Source organism: Drosophila biarmipes, chromosome 3L (genome assembly GCF_025231255.1).
Source record: "Drosophila biarmipes strain raj3 chromosome 3L, RU_DBia_V1.1, whole genome shotgun sequence".
NCBI classification, from domain to species: Eukaryota; Metazoa; Arthropoda; class Insecta; order Diptera; family Drosophilidae; genus Drosophila; species Drosophila biarmipes.
Genome location: NC_066613.1, coordinates 20823000 through 20842705, shown reverse-complemented (window position 1 = coordinate 20842705; position 19706 = coordinate 20823000). Strand labels below are relative to the sequence as shown.

Sequence of the window (19706 nt, the reverse complement as noted above, 5' to 3'; positions counted from 1 at the left end):
TGGCATAACAGCCCCGACTTTCACCCTGCTCTCTGCGGCGAGAGCTCTCTCCAGCTCGCTCTCTTTCTCACCCACCGAGAGTGTCAAATTCAAGGTCGCCCCCAGTGCTAGGCCATGTGGCATACGGCTGAATGAGCCACGGAGCGGGAGAGCGCATATTCAGCGTGGAAACGCACGAGAGGCAGAGCGGCTGCGAAAGACCCCTGTGTCTTTCTCAGTGCCTCGGCTCCGCAGTTTGTCAGCGTATGCCCTGCCATGCGGATGTGCTCGCGGATTGATTTCGACTCGAACTCCGGCTCCGTCTTCGACTTTTGACGTAAACCCGTGCAAGGCAGTGATTCCGACTCCGGGTGTACGGTTATTTTTGCGCGTTTCTCGAACAAGTGTTAAGGAAAAAGAAAAAAGTCGGGGGAGATATAATAAATTTGCACTTACGGTACAGGTGCCTCAAACAGAAAGATAAAAGAGTAAAGTCCCAGCAAAGTCGTTGCTTTGCCAGATAAAAGCCACATACCAAATAAGGTCTTAAGACCCCCAAAAAGCAGAGTTTGACAAAATAATATTTCGCCAGCAGCAAAGTCAAAACCGAAACCGTAATAATAGTTTGGAAGCGGGAAAATAAGTCCAAACGAGATAAAGAGCTGCAGCAAAGGCAGATAAAGTTGAGATAAATATTTATTATTTGCCTATAAGGCCAAACTAAATATTTGCCGCCGGCAAATGTTTAAAAGGTGTTAAGTGTTTTGTGGGAGTGAAGTGGCCAAACAGAAAAAATATATATCATTTGAATAAATATTTCTTGGTGTACAAGTGAGTGCCAACAGTAGAGCAACATGTGTGTGCTTTAAGAGCGTTTGAAGAAATCCCAAAAAAATAGCCGAAAAGTTCTTTGACAGAGATAGCGAAAGATTCGAAAATGTGGCGTCAGATCCTGTTTATTTTACCCACCCTGATACAGGGCGTCCAGCGTTACGACCAAAGTCCCCTGGACGCCAGTCCCTACTATCGCAGTGGCGGGGGCCTAATGCCCAGTTCGGGAACCGAATTGGATGGTCTGCCCCACCACAACCGCTGCGAACCCATCACCATCTCGATCTGCAAGAACATACCCTATAACATGACCATCATGCCGAATCTTATTGGTCACACCAAGCAGGAGGAAGCCGGTCTGGAGGTCCACCAGTTTGCGCCGCTCGTGAAGATCGGCTGCAGCGATGACCTGCAGCTGTTCCTCTGCTCGCTGTACGTACCGGTCTGCACCATCCTGGAGATACCCATACCGCCCTGCCGATCCCTGTGCGAATCGGCCAGAGTGTGCGAGAAGCTGATGAAAACCTACAACTTCAACTGGCCGGAAAATCTCGAGTGCTCCAAGTTTCCCGTCCATGGCGGGGAGCATTTGTGCGTGGCCGAGAATACCACATCCTCGGCCTCCACGCCGGCCACGCCCACCAGGACTGTGGCCAAGGTGACCACCAGGAAGCACCAGACGGGCGTGGAAAGTCCCCATCGCAATATCGGATTCGTCTGCCCAGTGCAGCTGAAGACGCCGCTGGGCATGGGCTACGAACTGAAAGTGGGAGGAAAGGTGAGTGTTCGGGTTGAAACATTATAATAAGAAAGCTTGAAAAGTGGGGATAGTAATGGTTTAATATTTTATAATAAAATAGTAGATAGAGGATGGTTTTAAGATACAAGAAAATGGGATTTTTATAGGTGGTTCATGCTTAAATGGAATCCGTCGGGGTTCTTTAATGAAATTGAAAAGACCGTCGGGTTCTATCAACACCTTCTCTACAAAACTGCTTAAACTAGGCAACTGTGAGCTTAAACTGTGCTTTATGACGCCCGCTTTCCCAATCCTACAGTCAAAATTTCGACTGTTCCTGGAAGTTATGCCATACTCCTTGTTTGGCCCCATGTAGGTCAACTATTTTTTTATGTCTTCATTCGAACTCCGGTCCCAATTTGTAGAGCAGAGTTGAAGTGTGGGGTAGAAATGCATATCCTGTTGCGCCGAGAAAACAATTTCCAACCACCGGGGAAAACAGCAGGAGGTCCTTGGCGACGGGCAAGGAGAGAAAAGAGAAGTAAAGTGGAGGGGTCCGACGAGCCCGCATTCTACCTGCCCGTGGCTCTCAAAAGATGGTTAACAACGTCAGGTAGATCGTTTCTTTGGCTTCGGTTGAGCAAAGGTAAACCAGTTCTCGTTCGGAGTTGTGTAATTTGTAATGCCTGCTTAAAAATATCCCGAAAAGAGCCCAGGAATGTTTAATAACTTGAACCTGGGGTTCAGCCTGTTGCATTTTCACGTTCTTCAATTAATTTTCCACCCGTTTCCTACGGCAGCCCAAGTCCCTCAACCCACAGATTTTTCACGATTTATTTGGTGTTTGCTTTGGATGAGTGATGATGATCATCTATGTGTTTTCAATGCTCTCGCCTGAGATTTTTCCTTAGCTATTTTTAGCCGACACTCTGTTGTTTGTCTGCTGCCATGTGTAAAGCGCATTAAATACTTTGAGGCAGGATAATTCACACTTCCCTCGGTGTCTGGGCATCTGGCGGATACATGTGTATCTCTCAGCTACTTTGGCATTGCGATTCCTCTGCGTTTTTTCTTCCCTTCGCTCGCTTTTTCCTTGATTGGTCTCGTTTTTCCCTGGCTGTGTGTCATCAGTTGCTGTTGGCCTTCCTCCTTGCCATCCCCGTATCATCGTGGCTGTCAGCATCTTTGGTTTAGCCGGAGTTTCGAGAGCCCGTGCTTAAATGCCTTTTGAGAGCTGCGTGCGAAATTTAGCAGCTTGTTTGCCTGGATTGCATTTGGCCCACATCACGATTGCCGCCCGTAAGAGTATCTGCGAATGTATCTGTATCTGCGAACGGAGATCTGTGTGTTTTGGCCCTGTTTGCCGTGCTTTATGAGCCAGATAGGTCCCTGTGTCTGCTGATGATAATGGCGCCGTGTGAGAGCGTGAATTAATGCTTATTGGATAGATAATGATCCGACCATATAAACATATAAAAGCCCTGTTAGAAACTAAAGGTATTTACACTCGTTTTACAAGGGCTCTAAAGATAAACGAAGAACGGGTTTTATCAGTTAGTTATCAGAAAAAGAGTAAAAAAAATGAATAGAGCTTATATAAAGTTTTACAAATAGTCAATCATTTATTGCGTATATAAATTTAATTAGTACTTATTTCTGCAATTTTTTTTCCCCTTTTGCTTGTTTAAATAAAAACAATATTTGCATTGCAGTAGGTAATCAAATCTCTTAGCTCTAAAATAACATTATCCCTTGACACCTTTAAATGGTTTAAATTATCCGTCGGAAACACTTAACTGCTTGCCTGTAAGCCAAATATTAAATATTAATTCCGTTCATCTTAAGCTATTTTGTCAATTTTCATTTTTTCGTCCTTCCATTTTCTCGATTGGCCTGTCAATCAGGCTTGTTTTTGACTAAATTAACCAGTCACTTCGGTTGAAACTTGTACAAACAAAAATCAGGCATACAAAATATGTAATTTCGCAAATCAATTACCCAAACCAAAGAGCAAAATACGCCCGGATGAGTTAGAGTGAGAAATGCTGAATGGAATTAGCTGAAAATTCTCCCAGTCCGTGCTGAAATAATCATAGACGAAGGTCCCGTAGGGCATGAAAACCCTTTGCTCGCCTTTCACAGCCCTTTTCCTTGGCCTTTTCTTGCCCCGAATCCATTATGCAAAGGCAGTAGTGCGGGTCAGGAAAATCTGTTTGCCTTCCGAGAGGAAACTGAGTGGAAAGCCAGCAGTCATAAGAGGGCACAATCAATTACGGATTCGTCCACAATTAAAAGTCCTGGCCGGGGGCTCCGCCAGCCGGATGATTCAATTTGGGGCCTACAAATAATCCCCAAAATCGGACTGTTTCTCTCCTCACTTAGCCCCCTCTAAATGCGTCAAAAGCGTTCTAAATGAGGCTTTTAATGGATTTACGATTTCCCAAACAACCAAACTGAAATCCTTCCCTCCAATCCACAAACTAAACTGTTGTCCTTTCGCGCTCTTTGATTAATTTATTTCTGGCTGCCATGGGTTAGATGGTGTTCGGCCACCGGGACTCCGGCATTGTGGGCTAAGGTGGGCGACGGGTGGAGGGTGGCGAGTATCTGGTTGCTACACATGTAGCCATCAATCGGGCATTGCCCCTCGGTAATCTGTTTGCTCTGAAAAGGTTTTGACGTCATCTAATGGCTTACGTATCCGTGGAATTTGCTATGGAAAAGGGATAATGATGGCCGGAAGTGGATGGGAAGTTGTGTAGGATATCGGACAACTACTAGGGATGTTGCGATGGGAAAATGTGGAACCGCGAGCAGCTGAGGTAAAAAGTATTATTAAAGGAATTATGGGAATTGACGAGAATTTCCAGAGGAATATTAAGAGGACACTATATAAATATGTAGAAAATATAGTAAATCCAAGAATACATTTCTGCTTGATACTAAGACCTTTCGCATGCAATTTAGGATAAGAAAGAAGAGGATTTCCCTATACCAAAAATCCCTCCCGTTTACATCAGGCACTAACTAATCCCTAAGCTAGCCAACATTACTTTATTGTCTGGACCTCTTTTATTCGCTGCCAGTTATCCACATCATCATCGGCAGCTCATCAGCAACAACTCAACGTTAAGCCCGGAGATAATCTCTGCCAGGGTTTTCCAACCCACCTCCTTGTATTTCCCTCAGCTATCTGCCCAATTTATCCCTCGAATTGGACCTTAATATACTCGTATATAGTATAGCAAACTATGGCAGAGGCTCTGGTTGTTTTTGCCATTTCTGCTTCTCTCCATTAAAACTATAATCCACTTTATATTTCACGCTCGAGCTGTTCAATTTATAACCAATAACTGTTAAGCCGGTGACGATTATTTATTTATTTTTACACGGATCTCGTTTTACCCCAACCAAGCGTGGGGAAATTGCAACAAAAGCGTTTTCAACTCAATTAATTTGCCGGGCAGGGGGGGAAAATCTACTTCCGGCTACTTAAGCACAGACAAACAATGATACAGGATGTAGGGCAGAAGGGGAAAAGCTAGCGTGTCTCTCTGTAAATCCATAAAAATGACCAGAGAAATGGGAAAACAATTTATCCCCCACTCCGTTCTGGGCCCCCTTGACCTTTTGTTGGCCTGCCTGGACCAGGGCGATAAGGACAGCAAAATCGTTTTGTCCAGCGCAAGGCAATGTCCTGCAGGACATTGTAAGTGTATCCGATGACATGGCACAATCCAGCTAACCAAGTGACAAGCAAGAACGAAAGTAAAAGCTCAAAAATAAAATATTTACCAAGAAACTAAAAATATTTTCATTCATCCACTCGAGAGCCCACACAGAAAACGCTTTTGAGCTGAGGTTACACAGCTCCGTAGATTGACAACAATCCCCCGAGCTCCGATTTTTATGACACAACTTTGTGCCGCCCACAGAAGTCGGTTTGGTTTTCGAAATATATTTGTGTGTATTTTCGTGGAATTGTTAACGAAATGCTAATGCTTGGCTTTGACTTTTGCCTGACAGCGGGCCAGTTAAATATGTTTAAATATTTAATTACTGCCAGCCAGCCGTTTAATGACAGTTCATTTGGCGGACAGCACAGGCCATTTACCATTTACCATTTGCTTTAATAACTCTGGCTAACCGCACCCCAAAAATGCAATTCACAATTCAGTTGTCACCTTTTTCGGTTCCCCCGAATGTTTTTTCTGATTTTATTTATATTTATCCACTAAAACTAGTCGGTTTTTTTTTGTGTCGGTTGTTGGCTGTTTTGTAAATGCGACACAAAATATATCTAAACAATTTACACCGAGAGTGTTGGGGTTGATGTATCTATGCAAATATTTCAACTGAGCGAAATAGTTCTGGTTTATTTTTAAAGAATTTGAAGAATGGTTAGGATTTTCAGAAATCAATAAATTTAGTTCATGGTAGGTAGTTTAATATGATAACTTAAGATACATTTTTTAATTTTGTGGTTAATTTTCTTATTTATTATTGTTTACTGATAAACGGAAGAGCTATTTATAAATATTTGTAAAGCAGAATTTAACTGAATATTGGAAGAGTATCTGGTAGATATTCTAAGCCTAATGAGAACCCTTTTAGGGAAACAATCTCTACCTAAATTTGCATAAAAGCTGTAAATGTGCAGCCAAAAAAACCTGTATTTGCTTTTTAATTTTCGCAAAAGTTTTCCGTTTCCCTCCGAGCGATTCCCGCTTTTGTTGGATGAACTAGAGCATGAAACTGAAACACATATTCGCCCATATTGTTTGTCCCTTTTAATCAGAGAGAACTGACGCCCCGTGCTAAGCCCCCGCAAAAGCCGACACAGAGGTAAGGCCCCTCAAACCGAACCAACATCGGTGCCATTCACATCCTTTTGTCGGGCTCTTGCCACAGGATTCTTTCAATGAAGTGGCTTTCATTTGCACCTACGTGCACCGCAGTGCTCCACTTTGCGCAAAGACCACCCACCCCCTCCTCCTCGGGGCCATACAAAATTTGACACAATTAAAAACAAAGGCGAACCGAACACAAATGTCAACCTCAGACGGAGTCCTCTGCTTTTTTTTTTATTTCCCTCCTGTTGTTTGCTGTCTGCTTTGCTGTTTTGCATTGTTCTGCGAAGCGCTGCGCCATTTTGCGATGGCAAAAGGCAGTATCTTACAGATACTCCAGATACTGCCCCCCGATCCAGAGTCAGAGTCAGAGTCAGACTCAGATCCATATACATTATGCAGGAATCGGGCTCCTCGCATGTAAGCCAGCGTGTCTGTCTGATGAATATATAATGCCCATTGTCTATTCGGGGGCCCAGACAATGGCAAACAAAAGTGAAACGAAGGGGCCATAACTTCTTAGCAAATAAACTGAAATATTTGGGTCCCTCCAAAGATGGCTGACTGACATACTAAGTGGACCACGCGCACCCGTCCCCCCATCCTGGGGCCAATAAACTTCAATATTTTTAGATGGAAAATGGAACTCCTTGGGGCTACAAATTGGCTCCGTCGGATTGGAACTCAGTTAACACCTCGCATACCCGACACAAGACTTAATTAAAAACCGAACTGAAATGGGCAAAAAAGGAAGCCACGCAGGCGCACAGGGGCCGCAAATGGAAAGGCTGAAAACGGGTTTATTCTGTTGGGGACAAAAATAAAACGGGCAAACCGAAAAGGCAAATCATAAATTTTATGCTCCAGCCGAGTGAAGAAAGGAGGAGCAACCGCACAAAACCAGACCATGTGGGTTGAATCGGGATTATATATAAGCCAGGCACATGGTATATGGTAAACATATAAGGCCTGGAGGAAAAAACAAAGTTGTTAAAGGTTTACGGAGCTTCGTATTTGAATAGTGTGGCTGTGCAGCAGCTGGGCTTCGGGTGATCAAAGTGGGGCTCATTAAGAAGGATCTGCCTTAGGCGAAGACATAAAGATAATGTCCTGTCGTAATCCCCTGAAGAATGCCTCGAATATGTTTCAAGAAATGTGCCAATAAACAGGTAATTGCTTAGGACAGGAAATATAAAAAAGGCTTCGCCATATAAACTAAGATCGCTGGACCTAATTCTTTGATATATCTGGAACTTTGGTTCTTCATTTCCTAAAATATTTGTATTTACATTTAGTAATATAATAAAATACATGTAATGCCCAATCAATTAGGATCAAAAGATAAATACCAACAATTTATTTACCACAATTTCACAACATCCCAGCCAAATCACATATCACAACTCCCTCCTCAACACGCGATTAAAGATAATAATCTGAAATTCCCCACTTTTTCCGAGCTCCACGACATGCCTGTGTGAAAAACTTGCCCCGACCAAATAGAGAAAGTTCTTGGCAACATATGGCTGGCATGTCGGGGGAAAAAAGTAAAACGATTCTGGAATCTTAAGCAAGCAAAAATCATTCAATTAACGTTAGAACCCGCCCCCGCACCCGGAAACTACGCAAACAGCCATTAGTTAGATACAATTTAGCTCTGCAGCTATGGCCATAATGCAGCTACTTAAATGCAACTCAAATCTGTGGCGGAGCCGGGGGATCTTGGCGGATGCTTTACTCAAAAATGCTGACAGTGGCTATTAATTAAAGTGCAGACACACCACGGAACTGTGAGCGGAGAGCCAGATGAGCAGCTGACGCACGGGGACCACTGCGGATGGATAACGATCGGGGTTTTCCGTGGGGGGAAAGGGGTTTTCCGCAGCCATAACAAGACATTCGTAATCATCTTCAATCATAACGCAGGCATTCAGGCACGCACACAGCCAGCCCGCGTTGGGTATCTGTGTGTGCCACTAATGAACCAACTTAAAATTGTCATAACTGTAAATCATCTCGGACTTATGGAGCGTGCATATGTGGAGCAATCAGTTAGGGCCCTCCGGAAGATACAGCCATGTGGTCGAAGGTCTGTTGGCATAGGGCCATAAAACTAATGGGAAAAGGGGATTATACATATTTTAGGCTCTATCATTGGGATCTCTATTTGAAGAGTTGAAAAAGTTCCTTAAGATCTTAACATATATCTTCAAAAATATAGTATTAAATCGGAGAAGGATATTAGTTTAAATATGTAAAGATATATTACAATATAATAGATATTTTAGTCTGAGATAGGAATGTTAAAATAATATAGATCCTATCATTAGGATGTCTATTTTTAAAAATGTTAAAAGATCTAATAGATCTATTTTTATCGTAATGAAGTATGCGTTTGGGAAAGAATATAAAAATAAAAAAATGTATATAGATATACAATTCTTATACCTATGCGGTTACGGTTCCTTAAGATATAATATGGTGGAACCCCATTGACCTTTCAATAAATATCCAGAGTTAAGATAAGCCAACAGATAAAAGTCGAGACCCAAAAAAGGTCGTATGAATCGAATTGATGATGGCTACAACCATGACGCTGCTGAAGATAGCTAACTGTTGGCCAAAGCCAGGAGGCTGGTTGGCCCAATGAAAAGGGCCGAAATTATGGGCAGCTTGGCTCTTGGCCATGGGTCATCATCTGACTGATGTTCGGATCAATCATGCGACATTCGGCGGCCGAAATTTGATTGTCGCGTTAATTACAATGAGACAGTCGGAATGGGAATTCATCCTGATTTCCGACCCATGACGGATCGCATCGCTAGCAGTGATTTGTGATTCGCCTGGATTTATGTTTACGGCAGAGTCGAATTGCGTTTGGGAGATAATTTCCAGCCAACCTTATTTTCTGCCGCCCCCTTTCCGCCGCTCTGACATTACGTCAAATGAAATTTTCCTTTTTTGACAAGTGGAAATTGTTTTTTTTTGCGTGTTTCTGCCTTCATTTTCATGGGTATGTGCGTTGCTATCGAGATTTGCGTGACGCGTCACAAAACTTCGATTGTCCCGAATGGCATGGGAAGGTCTCTTTTGATTTATGTCGGAGCCATAAAAACTAGTTCCCATTTTGCAGGACGTTTTTGGGAAGCTCTACACATTACAGTGAGAAATTCGGTGTAATTTGGCGCATGTTTTTAGCTAAACGCTTCTTATCAGGCAAATTGGTTGATTGGCTGTGCGGCAGCAGGAGAACATGGAGCTTTGCATGTTGATGAATTCCTGGCGTGTGCGTCGCCCAAATCGTGACCAAATTGTGTTGGGTTTACGAGTTTGCAACTCCGGCTACGGATCGCCCGTTTGTGCATGCTTTCGACGGATAAAATGCCATGAAACACGATAGATTCGCTTTTTCACGAGTGGGTGAGTCAAAGTCAAATGTTCTGGCAGCCCCATGAAATGTGGAAAGGTTATTTATGTGGCAAATGAAACTTGAGGAAGAATTATGATGTGGGTCAGGTTGAACGGGCGAGAAAATAGGTTAAAAAGTCAGGGTAACTGCAAAGGTTCCTTGAAGGCGGATTTTAAATTACTCTATTATGAAGTAAATAAATGTTGGCCTTATTGGATTATATTTTTTGTATCAATAGTTTCACTTTATCATAAAGAAAGTAAAGGAAAATCGTACTTTGTTTTATTTTTGTATTACGAATATTCTTATCTTTCTTTTGTTAAAAGTTAGGCTATATTTAAATTATGGCTTACAATATCGACTATTTTTCTGTCTGCAAACTCGAACTAGTTGCTTGCCTTGGCAAGGCAAACCAATTGAAATATTCACAGCCACATAGGCTAGGCCTGAAAAACCCAATCTCTGGCAATCAATTAGAGGCCTCTTCCTTTTTGCATAGAACAAGAAGAGGGAAAACCATTTTTCATGCAATTAAAACCGAAGCAGAGTCCCAGCTTTAATTGAATAACACGAGCAGGCAAAGAATGGCAGCAGCAGCCGCATACGCAAAAAGAAGTGTCGTAAAAATCTTACGGCCCAGCCCATCGAGAGATGTCGATAGCACGAGATGCCGGCCTGTCCGTCTGACACGTGTCTCAAAGTAAAGTTTAATTTAATTAAAATCTCTGTATTCACTTCGAGGGCGATTGGCAGAGGGACCGGGGACAGTCCCCCGGCAGATCATCTGCAGCACGCATGCCGGACAAGCAAACACAATCAGAGCACCTGCAGATTCAGGTTGAAGTGGCGGCCTCAGCAACTGACTCTGGCTCTGGCTCTGGATCTGGGGATTCGGCCCGAGAGTCCCACCTCTGGTTTAAAAATTCTTAAAGTGCGGTGTGATAAAAAAATCTAGCCCGCATGACAGCCTGCAAGGGTCTTTTGACTGGCTCTGCAGGTTGCGTGGTGGGAAAGTTCGATTTTTGGGCTCTTTGACTGATTAACTACTTAATGATTATCTACTTTGATGTATAAATAATTGATATTTATTCTAGGAGAGGTGGTATAAAAATGGTTTGTCTTCTTTATGAATAGTTTGAGCCTTTTGAAGCTATTTTAGAATGTTTTAAAATATTTTATTTGGAGCAACAATTTATAGATTTTGTAACCAAATCAATTTAAGTGGAATTAAATGCAGCCGAAACAAAATTTCTGAAAATATCTAATAATGATAGTCAATATAAAAAACCCCAATGACATGCAAGATTTTACCTTCCAATTTCACCCATGTTAGGGTATTTATCAATGCACATCTGGAGGCCATCACCTCCTTCCTTGGTGAAATCTCTCAATATTCTACACCTTAGCTCAGACTACCTTGCATAGCAGGTGAGCAAACAATCAAGCAGAATGCTGATTTTTTTCCAACTTCCGTTGCGGACTGGACACATATTTTTGTGGTCAGCTTGGGCTATATACCATACAAACCCTCTGCACACACCTGGGCTGCCCCCGACCTGGCCAACTGCAACTGCAACTGCAGCTCCTTGGGCTCATGCATAACCAGCATTGCATGTTGGCCACCTGTCAATGCATCGAGTGAAAATTGCTGGCCATGTCAGGGAGCCGAGGACCTTATATGTCGGGCCGGCATAACGCCTATGGCCATCGAACTATTACCAGAGCATTATTATAATGCCGGGCCAAAAGCAAACCAAACCGAATCGAGCCGAACCATTAATAGCTGGGGGTCCACCGCGATATGGTGAGCCAGTTTTTGTGCGAAAAGATTTACAATTAAAGTTGGCGATTAAATTGTTGCGATAGCCTTGCCTCGATTACCAATATGCCTTGCATCGATTATATTATTTATAGAGTGAAAGCCCGCGACTCGAACTCAATCGATGGCTATCTGATGCCGATAGATCGATCTGGGCACATTTATCTTGGGCATTGGCCTGTAAGTGTAACTTTTAGTGCGTAATTTATGGCCATGGCTCTGTCTGTGGGTTTATCTTGAAAGGAAATTTGCTCGGCGATAAAACGATAAACGATAAGTGCTCACCGCTTTTTTGGTGTGTCACAAGTGGGCGGTCTGGCCACCAAATCAATTTGCCACGGCTAATATGGGTTAAATGCCATGATTTCGATTTTTTGCGATATCGAATTACAACTCTAGCAGTTATTTAGCACATTTATGTGCCGTTATAATGGCACGGCTCAAAATATGGGTATCCGCTTTGAAGGTGAAATGAATGCAAATTGCCGCTTTAATGGCTCCTGGTGGTTGAAAATTGCTTTTTAGGCTCGGCTGGCACGCTTAATTTTAGGTGTTTAGGCACTTTTATTCCGGTGCCATATTATTTTATTGTTGCGAAATAATAGCTTAAAGTTATGGGTAGGCCTTTGCAGCAGTTGGGTACTTTTTAGCGATTCGCCAATTCGGGTACCGCTGGGGCTTGGGACCGCTGATCGCATTGAATTTAATTTCACCCGAATTACTCAAGTTATGGAATGTGGAAGTTAAGTTTTAGGGCCTAGTTCTGGCACGCATGGGGTTTGTGGAAAAATCTGACATGAAAATGGGCTAAGATCCTCTTTTAAAAGAACAATTTTAATGTAGATTAAAAGGGAATTCTACCATGAACTCATAGAGGTATCCCACTTCAAAATCGGAGTCGAATTACTCAAGTTATGGAATCTAGAAGTGCACTTTTGGGGCCCAATATGGAATCCATTGGAAGTACGGAAAAATCTGGCATAAAAATGGGCTAAAATTTCGACCCCCTTTTAAAAGAACAATTTTAATGTATATTAAAAGTGAATTCTACCACGAACTCATAGAGGTATCCCACTACGAAATCGGATTCGAATTACTCAAGATATGGAATCTAGATGTGCACTTTTGACGCCTAATATGGAATCCATTGGAAGTACGGAAAAATCTGACATGAAAATGGACCAAAATTTCGACCATCTTTTAAAAGAGCAATTTTACTGTAGATTAAAAGGGAATTCGATTACAAACTCATAGAGGTATCCCACTTCAAAATCGGAGTCGAATTACTCAAGTTATGGAATCTAGAAGTGCACTTTTGGGGCCCAATATGGAATCCATTGGAAGTACGGAAAAATCTGACATGAAAATGGACCAAAATTTCGACCATATTTTAAAAGAGTAATTTAAATGTAGATTAAAAGGGAATTCTACCACGAACTCATAAAAGTAATTCACTTTAAAGTCGGGGTCTAATAACTGAAGTTATGGGATCGTAATCCAGTGCACTTTTGGGGCCCAATATGGATTCCATTGGAAGTACGGAAAAATCTGATATGAAAATGGACCAAAATTTCGACCATCTTTTAAAAGAGTAATTTAAATGTAGATTAAAAAGGAATTCGATTACAAACTCATAGAGGTATCCCACTTCAAAATCGGAGTCGAATTACTCAAGTTATGGAATCTAGAAGTGCACTTTTGGGGCCCCATATGATATCCATTGGAAATACGGAAAAATCTGACATGAAAATGGACCAAAATGTCGACCATCTTTTAAAAGAGTAATTTAAATGTAGATTAAAAGTGAATTCTACCACGAACTCATAGAGGTATCTCACTACGAAATCGGATTCGAATTACTCAAGATATGGAATCTAGAAGTGCACTTTTGGGCTTCATATGGAATCCATTGAAAGTACGGAAAAATCTGACATGAAAATAGACCAAAATTTCGACCATCTTTTAAAAGAGCAATTTTAATGTAGATTCAAAAGGAATTCGATTACAAACTCATAGAGGTATCCCACTTCAAAATCGGAGTCGAATTACTCAAGTTATGGAATCTAGAAGTGCACTTTTGGGGCCCCATATGATATCCATTGGAAATACGGAAAAATATGACATGAAAATGGACCAAAATTTCGACCATCTTTTAAAAGAGTAATTTAAATGTAGATTAAAAAGGAATTCGATTACAAACTCATAGAGGTATCCCACTTCAAAATCGGAGTCGAATTACTCAAGTTATGGAATCTAGAAGTGCACTTTTGGGGCCCCATATGATATCCATTGGAAGTACGGAAAAATATGACATGAAAATGGACCAAAATTTCGACCATCTTTTAAAAGAGTAATTTAAATGTAGATTAAAAGGGAATTCTACCACGAACTCATAAAAGTAATTCACTTTAAAGTCGGGGTCTAATAACTGAAGTTATGGGATCGTAAAATCCAGTTATTGGGCTCCAGTTCTAGAAGTCAATGGAATTTTTTTTTAAGTTTGTGCACTTTAGTTTTTTTCTTTTCTTATAGTTTAGATGCAGAATTTTTTCAATTTGTACTTCCGCGGTACAGTGTTCCACCGCCTGACACCCAGATTAGGTACACTTAAGTACTCACATGGGGGCCTGACTGGCAGTCACTAGTCCACTCCTCCAATAGCCACTTCCTATGAGCCACTGGACCCACTGGAGAGCCAACCCCATCATTTATAACTGTCAACGGTTTTTGTGGCCCAAGCAGGCCAAGTAAATGCAAAAAGAAAAAAGACCCACACAGCACACGGCAACTAAAAAAACAACATCTAATATTTAAGCCATCAGCGGAGTTGGCAATTGCCACTCGACTTCGGCGAAGACCCAACCCCTTCACTGCATCCTGGCCACGTTGAGCTAGACAAACAAATTATGGCTACTGTCAATAGACCAGAGTTTCTAAGCCCAGACAGTGGAAAAACAACAGCCAAACAAGTCGAACGGGAAAGCGGCCGAAAGGAGGTGAGAGATGCACCCACAGTTGCTGCAGTTGGACATTTGACTAATGTCTGGGGAGGCAAAGAGGCGAATTTAGCTGCACTTTTTCTCCTTGGCCCGGCCATTTTCCACAGCCTCTTGACAAACTGTGAAAATTGCCAGCGGGCAGTTTGGGGCGGCAGCCAAGAAAGCAACAGGCAACTGGCAACTTGCAACTGCAAATCACAGACTGTGCAACATGTTGAACTTCTCGCCAAAACGGCAAATTCTAAGCCAACTCAATAATTGCCATACGAAAACAGAAAAATAGCCTGCGTTTTTTCCCCTTTTTCAATTTATCGAAAATGTTTTTATTTTATCAACAGTTTTTTGCCGTTCAGTCTATCGCCCCAGGACAATTTACAGAGAGATATTCAGGCCAGGCCAACGAGTTAGTCTGGATTTTATTTTTAGTTTTCATATCCTGCAGCAGTTTTTGTGTTTACCAAATTATTTTTTCACATTTTTCCCTCTTGTTCACTGCTAAATATTTGTCTATTCTTTATTGTTTGTTTCCAGAGCTTATGGCTGGCAAAATGACTGAGTTTCAAAGTGGCTAAGCGTGTAAGAGGGGTGGGTTGCCTTTTTAAGAGTTTTAGCAGGGCAATATATCGACGGATTTTACAAAAATAACTTTGGAGCATAGCTTAAAACAAAACATATTTTAGTTGGTTTCAATTGATTCTGGGAAGCTTTATAGCTGAAGATGAAGATAATAAATAAAAATGAAGTCTGCAATTTATCCAAAGATAATAAAAACCAAAACGCTTTTATAGTGCCTTCAAGATATATTTTTGGTAATGTAATTATTTTTAAATCAATCAAGGGGGAAAAAGATGACAGGCCACAAATTTAAGCCTTTTTTTTTTGCTACCTTTCACCTTTTCCGATCCATTTTCTCATTGTCTGTCCAAATCTACATACAATTTCTGTAGTTTCCTGTCGACAAAACTGCAATTTGCATTTGACGAATGGCCAGACAATGCCAGACTGGAATTAAGTGGAAATCGCAGTCTGCCCCCTGAAGCGTAGTCCCGAAAATAAAGGGCGCCTGCCCCCAAGACACGCCCCCTATACATCCGCCCCCAGGAACCCCCCTCTACAAACCCGCTGTATTCCATTCGCTGGCATAATTAAAAACGTGCTAAGCGTTTTAACGATTCCTGGACACCGATGGCCGACCTTCCATCTCTTTCCCCCCACATCTCTTTGTCTCTCTCTTGCCCCGTTCAGCTCACTATTCACCGTCTCTTTCACTTGGCCCGACCTTTGTCTATAGCCAACGATGATATGCTGGTTTCAAGTGCTTCATACACACGATGAGAGCCAGCGGGGAATAGAATAAATGTTCAATTCAGTGCTTCCCTCTTGGTCATTTTTTATTTTTTATCTCTTTCATGTTTTTTTCTTGCTCTTGAATTTTTTTGTTTATTTATTTTGCATTCTTTCAGTTTTATTTTGCCCTTCGATGGTTTGAAAACTAAATTTTCAGTTTCAGATTTGGTATTGTTACACTAAAAATAATATTTTTAAAAAGTTGTATTCTTTTTATTTATTTAGTATATTTTTTGAATATTTAGGTACTCCGCATTGGTGCGAGTTTCTTCTTCTATTCTTTGGCTTTTTAGGCAAAATATTATTTTTTTTAACAGTTGTATACCAGGGTATATATTTTCGTAGGTCTCAAGTGTTTATGCCACCGTTAAATGGCAGGGGGAGGGGCGCGATGAGGCAGGCTGCAGACACTAAGGGAAGTGCTCTAATGAGATGAGACTCGGACCCAGGGCCCGGCAAGTGCCCCCAAGGCAGCTGGACTGCATGGCTTTTATTTTTTTTAATTACGAAAATTGGATTTTTATCTGGACGGGGGGGAGGGGGCATACGTACGAACTCAAGAGGGGGGCTGGGGCCAAAAACACTTGACATGCTTGGTGACGATGAGTGGCCACCACCAGGTCCACATGCAGCTTTCAATTCTCCGCTCCCATTTCACATTTCACATTCAGCTGCAAATGAGAGTGCTGAGGTCTGGTGGTCCATTTGATTTTTTATCTCCGGCTTAATTGAGTTGGTGGTTCGTGGGGAAACAAGCCCCAGCCCCTCGAGCATCCCCCTAATGAAATTAGGTTAAAGCGGTTGTAAATAGGTGAGCATAAGAAAAACAGATGTCCGGGGAACGAACTCACGCTCAGTCGCCCCTCCATGCTGAATAAGTGATTCAGTTCGCAGATATAAGCATGTGCACAAAATTACAGTCGACCCGATTGGAGTGTCCACTCCAGGCCCCCTGGCGGCAGCAGTGGGTTAAGACCTGAGTGAAAGCTCCGAGAATGCTTCGCCACAATTGCCGGTCATCTGGATTGTGGGGCGGTCTGGCTGAATGAGCTGGTTAAAATGCTAATGATAGGATAGGTTTCGCGATCCGCTGAGGAAAGTCGCTTGGTTAACAGATCGTAACTTTGAGAGCTCTAAAAATCGTGCCTATATTCTGGATGCCCCTGGTTAGCGAAAACATAAAATTGCCATATAAAATCAGGGTACATTCTTTTTCGCTTTAGTTTTAATGTTTTCCAGGTGAAACAGTAAACATTGATTTATAACTCAAAAGTTTTAAGAAAGTGACGGTTTGTAGAGGCACAATAAGTTAATTTAATACATTTTTTTCTGTTTATTGCCCATTAAATTATGGGAAGAAATAATAAATCTCCTCCTTCTAAACCTACTTTCAAATGTTAAATCTTTAGTTCAAAGCAATATTTTTTATTAGAATTTTATGGAAGCAATCTTATGTTTGAGCCCACTTAACACCCCATTTAACACCTTTTTAAAACAGATAAATACAAGACGAGGCCCTTAATTATATGGAAACTTAAAACTTGTCGTGCTGGGCTACTTCCTGTTTCGAAATCAAAGGGGATTTACCGGCCAATTGTTGCTGCCTGAAGACCGCAATACGCCACAAAAAGAAAACCAGAACACTGTGAGCTTGGTGTCGGGTAGTTTATTTACCGCATATCATATCATGTTTCGCAACCGGCAAGCTCGACCACAATGTGTGCCATGATGATACGTGGTTCTGCACTTCTCAGATTCTCTGCCGCCGGTGTCTCTTCACCCTGGCAATGACAGCCACACGCAGCTCTTGGTGCTGCAGCTCATCATCTCAGTCCTCTTGGTATATGGCGCCCAACGTGGGGCCCTGCTTCGTTCGCCGGCAGATATGTATGCCCACCACTGCTACTTCTACTGCTCAGATCCATCTTCATAATGAAACGTGTCAATTTACATGAAAATGATTTTTCCCATCTCCCCGGCAAAGTGGCAACGTGTTCTTAAGCAACCCATTAGGGGCTTTCGCTCCTTTCCCCTGCGCCTGTGATTCACCTCCTTTAAGTGTTTTTTACGGCACGCTCAAACTTTTTATGGCTGCCTGCATCCTGTGATGACTCTCACGGACTGCGAGGAGAATTCCTCTCCTCTTGTTTATTATTTAAAGCAAATTATCAAAATGCTTTTGCATATCGTAAAAAAGGATTTTTATGTTGTACATCATTAAGCATAATAATCCTGCCACTGATGTAGGAACACTTCTCCCAGAGGGACGAGGGAGCACTTTTTATGGCTACTAATTTTTAAGCTGATTAAAAGCCATCAAAACGAAATCAGGAATCTTTTTGAGTGATTGTATCCCTTGCTCAAGGTGTACGGAATTTTCATGAGCCCAGAGCTTCACTTGATTGCGTAATCGTAAAAAGTTTTAAGGCTTTCCAAGGGGAGATCAATGGCGGTAGATAGTTCCTTTTTAGTCTTCGTCGGCCATGTTGAATCTATTTACGAGCAGGACTAAGTAATTATTTTTAAATCTTTAAGGTTCTTTTTTTACTCCTTAAGATAATAAACATGTTTACATAAAAATTACTTAACAATTTTATTCTTCTCTTTTCATTTTAGGTAAGTCGACCCAACCAGAACTCCGAACTTTAGCAGTCATCAAGTGTGAGTAACGAAATCATTTCCAAGTCTATGTGAGACACACTCATTCAACCCTAATTCAGAGCACCGAGTCCTCGGCATCAGAACTGTCAAAAACTTTCGCCCAAAGCCAATTGGCTAAAAAGTTTTCCCCAGAGGGGCTTGGGACCTAAGTCGAGTGGAGATTGGAGCCCGAAAAGGGTCAACCATAAATACGCAAATAATTCGCCGAGCCGAGTGTCGCACTCTGTTAGTTGGAATCCTAATAAAAAGTTTTATAGAGTCTTACCTGTAAGTCCTTAAACTTAACCCCTGTCAGGTGTTTTTCAGAGTGGACCCTGCCGCAAAAGTTTTGGTCTCCATTATCTGCAATGAGCCAGACGCACCATCGTTATTTTTATTTTCGTCAGCAATTACCAAAAACCGAAATTCACTTCGAGTTATCAAAACTTTGGCTTTCTCCAAATGTGCATACTGCCAGACGGCAAAGGTTTTTTCATCTGTTTGGGATTGTCTTCGGTTGAACAAGTTTGAAACAAACATTTTGTTGATTCTTTGTCAGAACTTGCGCACCCCTATTTTTTCTATTTTTTAAGCTAGGCATTGTGGCAGGTGCTGCGCGGTTCTAGTTCCGTGGATTTTTTGGTGGAATTCGCAAAAAACATTTCAGTCTCTTCTAATTTTTCTGGTATTGTTTTTTTTCTTTTGGTTTCGCTGCGATGGCTTAATTTAGTTTTCATGGAACGAAATATCCGCAAAACAAACAAAATTCGGTGTCTCGCTATTTTATTTTCCTGTGCTTTGTTATGCGAACCATTGACTTTTATATTCAGAGATGTGGAGAGCCCGAACCTCATCGAAAAAGAACCGAATTGAAGTTTTTCTCCCTGCCATTTTGTGTGTGTCGTACTTTTGGCTGGCACTGTTCACGCTCAAGTGAAGCGATGTTGTTTTTAGCTATTGCCTATAAATTTTCCTGTGGTCGTCGGTCTACGGGGAATGAATGGGATTTCGGGTTGAGTTAGTGCTTCCAAGGGGGGGCGGCGTTTGTGTTTTTGGGTCTCGGTATCGGTGTTTTTGGTGCCATTTTTGGAGC

The 19706-nt window shown here is 41.9% G+C and overlaps 1 protein-coding gene across 1 annotated transcript in view; it reads left to right on the top strand.

The window, feature by feature from the left end:
- The first annotated feature begins 244 nt into the window (after positions 1-244).
- The window catches only part of LOC108035360 (frizzled), a 94660-nt gene continuing 75198 nt past the window's right edge, over positions 245-19706 (top strand). The window contains exon 1 of the mRNA XM_017110958.3: positions 245-1588. Within this exon, the coding sequence (XP_016966447.1) occupies positions 917-1588 (672 nt within the window). The 5' untranslated portion in view covers positions 245-916. The remainder of the gene's footprint in view (positions 1589-19706) is intronic.